Source organism: Ctenopharyngodon idella, chromosome 9, assembly GCF_019924925.1.
Source record: "Ctenopharyngodon idella isolate HZGC_01 chromosome 9, HZGC01, whole genome shotgun sequence".
NCBI classification, from domain to species: Eukaryota; Metazoa; Chordata; class Actinopteri; order Cypriniformes; family Xenocyprididae; genus Ctenopharyngodon; species Ctenopharyngodon idella.
In genome coordinates this window covers 17,877,336-17,885,472 of record NC_067228.1, presented here as the reverse complement: position 1 = coordinate 17,885,472, position 8,137 = coordinate 17,877,336, and the positions used below count along the sequence as shown (strand labels likewise).

At 37.7% G+C, this 8,137-nt stretch overlaps 1 protein-coding gene across 1 annotated transcript in view; it reads right to left on the bottom strand.

Moving 5' to 3' along the window:
- Positions 1 to 1,101: 1,101 nt before the first annotated feature.
- mao (monoamine oxidase) overlaps positions 1,102 to 8,137 on the bottom strand; it is a 34,401-nt gene continuing 27,365 nt past the window's right edge. The window contains exons 8-15 of the mRNA XM_051906101.1: positions 7,088 to 7,247; positions 5,972 to 6,068; positions 5,810 to 5,863; positions 5,646 to 5,703; positions 5,469 to 5,566; positions 5,242 to 5,353; positions 3,299 to 3,361; positions 1,102 to 3,187 (exon numbers count right to left, since the gene is read on the bottom strand). Coding sequence (XP_051762061.1) covers positions 3,032 to 3,187; positions 3,299 to 3,361; positions 5,242 to 5,353; positions 5,469 to 5,566; positions 5,646 to 5,703; positions 5,810 to 5,863; positions 5,972 to 6,068; positions 7,088 to 7,247 — 798 coding nt within the window. The 3' untranslated portion in view covers positions 1,102 to 3,031. The remainder of the gene's footprint in view (positions 3,188 to 3,298; positions 3,362 to 5,241; positions 5,354 to 5,468; positions 5,567 to 5,645; positions 5,704 to 5,809; positions 5,864 to 5,971; positions 6,069 to 7,087; positions 7,248 to 8,137) is intronic.

Genomic DNA, 8,137 nt, shown 5'->3' with positions numbered 1-8,137 from the left:
CGAGATATGCTTGGTTACAAACATTCTTCCAAATATCTTCCTTTGTGTACAGCAGAACAAAGAAATTTATACAGGTTTGGAACAATTTGAGGGGGAGTAAATGATGACAGAATTTTCATTTTTGGGTGAACTATCCCTTTAACACGGTTGTGCGCCAAGAGTGATACACAGGGGTGGATCAGTTATAGTTGGGCAGCAATATCATGGCATTCCCTACTGTGCTTGATGGGCATGTCACTGCCAAGGACTACCGAAACATTCTGGAGGACCATGTGCATCTGGTTCAAACATTGTACCTTGAAGGATGTGCAGTGTATCAGCATGATAATGCACTAATACACACAGCAAGACTTGTGACAGAGTGGTTTTATAAACATGAAAGTGAAGTTGAACATCTCCCATAGCCTGCACAGTCATTAGATCGAACTATTTTTGAGCCGCTTTGGGGTATTTTGGAGGAGCAAGTCAGAAAACATTTCCTCCACCAGCATCACATGTGACCTGGCCACTGTTCTGGAAGAGGAATTGCTCAAAATCTCTCTGGCCTCTGTGCAGGACTTGTATCCGTGATACTTTATTGGCCACAAAATGAGGCTCTACACCATGCTAAAAATGATTGTGGTCTAGGTGTTTCGGTTGCATTGTCCAGCCCCTGTAGGTATAATTATTATGGTTACATCTTTGGTACACGGGCACCCCCTAATGGTTAAACCAAGTGCTGAACCTCTTAAAAGCCATATTTCTTTTCTTTCATCTCTCTCTATCTATCAGCTGTTTTTTCCTCTGCCATATACTTTTGAAATGTTAAAAAAATATGTATGTAAATCGAAAATCATAGAAAGACAAACGATCAATGAAAAAAAAGAAGAAAAAGAACAAGTTGTACTTCCATGTAGCCTAAGGAACTTAAGTGAGTGGCTGAGTCAGTACATGCCCTGCTGCGAATGAAATGAGCTCTCCTCTGCTGGAAGACCCTCATCTGTTTTCTCCCCTGAAGGAGGACGTCACGCCAATCAGGAAGCTTGTGACTTTAAAAGGGCAGCAACTCAGATGAGAATTCTGTATGCACACAGATAACAAAGGAACGGCATACTCAGGGACTGGTGGTAAATCACACTTTTATTATCAGCTTAGTCGTTGGATTTGTACAAAGAGATCAAATAATGCAATTACAAGACTAGACCATTCGACATTTTGATACGCACACCAAATCAGACAAAGGGGCCTGTTCGTAGCAGGGCAGCTATTCAAACTGGAACAGACGACGACAGATTGGGTAAACAGGGCCATGTTATGTGGTTTTGGAAAAGCATTAGCAGCACACAAACACAGAGGCACAATTCACTAGCACACCAGGTGGCGGAGTTACAGCAACTACAACATGTCAGGACAAAAGAGTCACCACATCGTTACTAAGTTCACAGTTGACCAACCAAGATGAACTGTAGGTCATGGATAGTAAGCTTTCTTATCCAACATTATAATCAACAGTCAAGAGTGGCTTTGCCTCGGATTCTGTCAGTCCTGAGTCATCAGTGGCTTCTTCAGTGAGAGCTTTTGATTGTACAGCATGCTGAGGGCTAGAGCAGCTCACAGCAAGTTTTTAAATGTTTCTTCGATGCAGATTTATCTACCAAAGATCTTCACAGACTTCTGAAAAGAAATTCTGGTTATGACTGTGTGAAAAGAGCTTGTTTTTAGAAACCATCACCTAAAGCAGCCAGTGACTGACCCAGACTGGAGGAGCGCATCAGCACAGAGGCACTTGAGAAATGAGGAATACTACATCAGATTAAGGCACCACAAACAACAGTTACAATATATCTTTGGAACAACAAAATTTACACACTTCAGGTTTACATACCGTACATTTTATTTTCAAATCTGTCTGTTTTGGGCAGCATTACCTCCTTTTCAATTAATTGCAATTTTAGATGATGAAATATATATAAAATTTACCATGAAATGCAAAAGAATATTTAATTGGAATATAATGAATACATAATATTATAATTGTTCAGGAAATAATATTGCACAGGTTACTGCTACAAAGGTGAGGGAGGGACGCTTTCCACTTACATCCGTCTATCTATCTATCTAGTTGGTGGATCAATAAACCATTTAGATAAAATTGGAAAGCCTTTATATTTGTTTAAAAATACAAATTTAATTACATTTCAACATTTTTTACTATTAATAATATATGGGATTCTTAGAGGGTTGTTTAACAATGGATAGTTGACAGTGAATGCATGCCAAAAAAATCATATTTCAAGTATACGCTGTTCTGTTACATCAAAAAAAAAAATCTAATATGTAAAAGTACATTCAAATGCTTTCATATGTTTCAATCAGCAATAATCACACACAGCAGCTTTTAGAGATTACATTAAACACTGGGACATCCTTCAAATCAGCTCTCTGACTGATAAACTTCACTTCATTATATTACCAGACACAAAGACAGTCTGTACTAATTGTCATTTGACATTGTCATGGCATGTTGAGAATTGAGAGTAAATATGAACAGCCTCTGCTGCTCTCATGAATGATATAGTGAATTGTGCTGAAGCTATTATAGCTTCTGTGTTGTGATGTAGAGAAGATATTCTCTGTCACAGAGTACAACAAAATGCATTGCTAAATGCTAATCTAATCTCTGTAGTAGTTACTTCAATATTTTGGAAGGTTAATTAATGAGTTCCTGAGAACAGCACCTGAAATTAGCAGAGGTAATCAATAAGACTGGTGATAAACACACACACTTGTACACACACAATGAATGGTTGTGGAATGTCAGCTAGTTTGTGAACTCTTTGACAGGGCATTTTCCACATTAACAATTAGTAGCTATTCATTATGCCATAATAATCACTTGGTTAATTTTCAGCAATGACTGAGCAATTGTATGTCATATCTCAACTAAGTAACTCGGCCACATACCCAGGCAGTTGTGGCTGTGATTAGATGACTGAACGCCACAATCACAAGGCCAGGTCACAGAGAACAGGTTGTGAAAGTGGGAGGGGCTTTAGCTATGTGGGAGGAGCCCCTTCTTGTAGGCGACCACTCCTGCTGCTGTGGCCAGACCCAAGAAGGAAGACACACTCATAAACTTGAGGAATCCTCCAACCGATGGCAAGTTTCTTTCCCAAAATGTGGTGACAAACGGCCGGGCTGGGACATCCTGAGGAAAGGGTTCAGAGTAGTGCTTGTTCAAGATCCAAAACAGGCCTTTTTTTTTAATTTGTGGCATCAATGAAAATGTTTCTTTAAATTCAAAAGTATAAATTCATACCAGTGATTCAGGCTCTGACTGCCAGATCTGACTCGCATGGAGTTTTCCCATTGCACACAAAATCTGGAAGAAAGAAGCATATAGTAGGCTATTTTGAGTTTTTCCCTTTGAGTAACAGATTCTAATATCCGAAACCAGATATAAACATCCATTAACATTTACATTTAAGTAGGGCCCTGCGATTAATCGCAATTGATTTTCGATTTCGGCTTCCAACGATTACGAAAACAAGTTAATCGAGGTAATGCGATTATTATGTCGCTGATGCATTCCCTCCAGCGCACATCCCTTCCTTCACAGCGGTGCGCTTTCGTTCCTCCCTAAAAGCCTCAACTTAACATTCAAATCAGCCAAATTTGTGAGTGTTGTAAATGCAGTCTACTGTTGCTAAACTGCTGGACATGTTTGATATTAAACAGTGTTATTAAAAGTGCATTAAGCCGCAAAAGACATGCTGTTCCACAGGCGGCTTATTTTGCGTGTGCTCCGAGTCTGAGCCGAACACGGGTAAGCAAATGGACTTCGGATACGCACCTAAACACGTATGCAAAAATGTCAAAATGCCTCTTTGGAGAGTATTCACGTAAGCACAGTGGGTTATAGCTTAAGTACACGTACACATTTGAGAAAACGCTTGTGTAACAGTATATTGGATCCGTGCAGTTCTTAAAGTGACAGCAGCCTAATATACCTGCTGCAGTCTGTCATTAATGATAATCAACAACAAATGACAAAGGAAAGGAAAAGGAAAATCATCTTGACTGAATAACTTAAGTAGCTTTAATAAACATTAATCTATATTTGATGTGTACAGTAAGACTATGCAGTGTTATTTTACATTTGATTTTTCAAAAATTTTTTGTAGGCTATTACTTATCCGAATACCACTGTTAGTATATCTTCCTGAAAAACTTAAAACACTGTTTATTTAATTTGTATTTTCGTTCTGTTGTATTTGTCTATTTTGTTTGTAATTAGTTTCTTTGTACTTATTATATTACTGACCTTTTTCTTACATTAGTAAACCTAGTATTATTTTTTTGCTTAAGTATTGATAATTGTGAAATTTCACTGAAATTTGAAATTACTCATATCGTGAAATAAGACTTTGATCATAATCGCCCACCAATAATTGTGTTAAATAATCGTGATTTCAATATTGATTGATTTTTGCCATAATCGAGCAGCCCTACATTTAAGGCTTTTAGCAGGTGCTCATATCTAGAGCAAATGACAAAAAATGCTTTAGCTTCACATATGAGACTGTTAACAGATAGCAAGACATATACTTACAAAGGATTTCTATTCCAAATAAATGCTGTTCTTTTGAACTTTCTATTCATCAAATTATCTTTAAAAAATGCATCATGGTTTCATCAAAAATACCAAACAGCACAACTTTTTCAACATTGATAATAAGAAATGTTTCTTGAGCATTAAATTAGAATGATTTCTGAAGGATCAGCGGTCATCACAGGAATAAATTACATTTTAAATGTATTAAAATAGAAAACAGGCATTTCAAACTGTAATAATATTTCACATTTTACTGTATTTTGATCAAATAAATGCAACCTTGGTAAGCATAAGAGACTTCTTTCAAAAACATTAAAAAATCCTACCAACCCCAAACCTTTGAACGGTTTGAACTGTAGTGTACAAACAAGAACCATACTAGGACAAATAAACTTAATAGACACAATAAAATCTAGAACTAATAAAAGAAGTCAACACAATATTATTGGATAATAAAGTTTTGTTGATGAATGTGTAGAACACAGTGGGATTCATACTGAACATGCTAATGAAAGTCAATAAACGTGACGAGAGCAGTTTTGTTTCCTGCTTTGATATATGTCATGTTGAAGCAGGAAGTTTAGGCAGAACAATTTTTAAACACATCTTAGATCTCAGTAACTAAACCCTAATGGCTAAGAACCCACCTCTCTAGTGGCTCTCTCGCCTGCCTGCACGGCCCCCTCCATGTAACCGCTCCACTCTGTGGCTGTTTCAGTTCCTGCAAAGTACAGCCTGCCCACCGGCTCCCGCAGGACCCTGAAATGGAGAGAAACATCTTCTCATGTTGATTTCTGCTCTAGTTTACTCAACATAAGCAGGCTAGTATAATGCTGAATCAGAGATGCTCCATCTGGAGGTTCTGTACACTAACCTGCCATACTGTGTCATGATTCCAGGGGGAAAGTAGGCGGTGTAGCAGCCACCAGAGTATTCCTCCTCACACCAGTTTTTCTCCTCGTAGTGCACAGGCTGAGAAAGAGACCGCCATGAAAAGTTAGCATTAAAAAAAGATGAGACTAAAGGATGATTTCTGATCATGGAGACTCACATGTAGCGCTTCCTCTGAGCCGAGCACACGAGAATAAATCTCACAGATCCTTCTCTTTCTGAAATGATTGAAACATTCCGGTAAGAAAAAACACTTAAGCACGACGTCACTGTTTCAAAGTATAGTGACATATTGTATTAACATGAAAACAAAGACACTTCTACCTCTCATCTTTCGTCAGGCCTGCTAGTTTCCTAGATTTTCGTGCCAGGATGAAACTGTAAAAGAGAAAGAGCCAGCTTACTGTACTGTCACCTCAGGCATCTCACTTATTTTGTGAGTAGTTTACGTTCATCCTACAACAGAAAGCTCATCGCTTTATTTACCCCATTATAGCAGGCACAGACCCATCAGGCTTAGTGTCGTCAAGCGTGAGACCAATAGGCGCGTCCTCCTCCTCGATCACCATGCTGCCACAGAATCCTGAAAAAAACAAAACAGCCATGTGTAGCCAGTGTCATTTTAGTATTATTTATATACAATTCTAGTTTTTAATAATATTTTGAATTATTTAGCTTTTATTTTTTTGTGCTTGTCTTTTTTTTTTCTTTTTAAATATTTCAATGTATCTTTAATTTATACTTAGTTTTAGTAATTTTAACACTTCAACTTCAACTGTTATTTCAGTAGGTTGCCAAGTCAACATTTTAACAGTTTTCATCTAAAATTTATATTTTATAAAATTATTATTTTTTTTTTTATAGTTTTACGTTTTAAAACTGTGTGTAGTCACTTCAGTCCCAAGATTGTTTTTAAGGGTGTGTTCACACTTGGCAAGTTTAGTTCGATTAAAACAAACTCTGGTGCGATTGCTCTGTTAATGTGGTTCATTTGATTAAGTGCGAATGCTGCCATCCAAACCCTGGTGCGCACCAAACAAATGGACCGAGAGCCCTGAAAAGGTCAGCTTCCAAACAAACTCTGGTGCGGTTTGACTGAAAAATGAACGCCACCAAAATGAATGAACCAAAAACACCCTAAAAAAAGGACAGAATGCTACCTTTTTTCTTCTCAGGAGCTATGCTGCCCATTACAGTTTGGTACAGGTGTCAGAAACACTGTCTCCTTGCAGCTGATCTTTGTTTGTGTGCAACGGAGGAATTCTTGCTGCTGTTTTGACTTCTTTACACATTTAATAAACTCTTCACGAGTTCTTAGCTGGTCAAAATACCATCATATATATGCACATACAACAAGCACATTTAGCCCAGAATACAGACGTTCATTAAGTTCCGTCGCAAAATACTTTTTTTTTTTTTTTTTTTTTTAGGTATCTTTAGGTTCGGTCTTAAAAATGACAGTTTGACTTCTAAGCGAACCAGGGCTAAATGTATTATTTTCTTTTTTTGGTCTGGACCAAAAGAACCGAACTACAAGTGTGAACACTCTTAAATGGCTTTTAAGTGATTTAATTTAATGGAAAGTAGGCAAGAGGTACATACCCTTCTTCCTCCAGAAATTCTCTTTGTAGTACACCATGCATTTGATGACTGAGCCCATAGGCACTCTATGAATGAGTTGGTTCCTCAGAGGGGGCAGTTCAGGGTTAAAATGGATCTTCAAGTTCAGCCCGGGTGGTATGGCAAGTATGACATATTTGGCCTACAAGAACAGAGAAAAAGAGAAAAGCCATTAAAAAAGACCCATTTTACAAATACAAGTGATTTCAGATAGTTTAGTGTTAAAAGGACTGTTGAAGTTATGGGTGGCAGGATCAAACCCCATAAACCATCAACAACGTTTTTAAAGTCAACATGAAATAGAAGTTGTGATGGTCTTTTCTTCCCTATTGTGTAACGTATATCCGATTGAAACGGCTTCTCGAACAAGAAAAAATTAGGGCGGGACTTGATTTTGTCCATCCAGAATTAATTGGATGTTTGTGGTTTGCTGGTGCTGTGATCTAATGTGAGTGACAGGTTGTCCCGCCCTCACACCAGTAAACACATAATCAGAGAAGAGATGCCGATTACAAGATGGACAAATAAATAAATAATGGGCAAGTAATATTAATAATAATAATAATAATGTGCACGGACAATAAACAGCAACATTCATTGAAAAAATAAGAACTGTCAATTTTGAATTCATGGTGACTTTAAAGCTGCTTTAGGTGATTTGGGTGCTGTAGGCTTTTACTGTGTTTTTGTGCAGATAAATGCAGACTTGGTGAGCATAAGAAACTTATTTTAAACATTAAAAAAACCTTACCACCCCAACATTTTGAACTGTAGTGTATAATCAGTCAGTTTTAGATATAAGGACATATTGTTGAACATAGTCGTTCCAGCGTCTCCCCACTGTTCCTCCCCAGAGGGTTAAGCAGCTCTACAGTAGCCTTTAATAAGCTTTCAGCTCAGAAAAGAGGATGTGGCCAGGACAGGGGGATGAAGAGCGGCTTACTGATAACAATCCACCAAGCTTACACACATACATTGTGATACATACTTCAAAGTAGGACATTTGTCCTTCAAATTAGCCAATTTAGCATG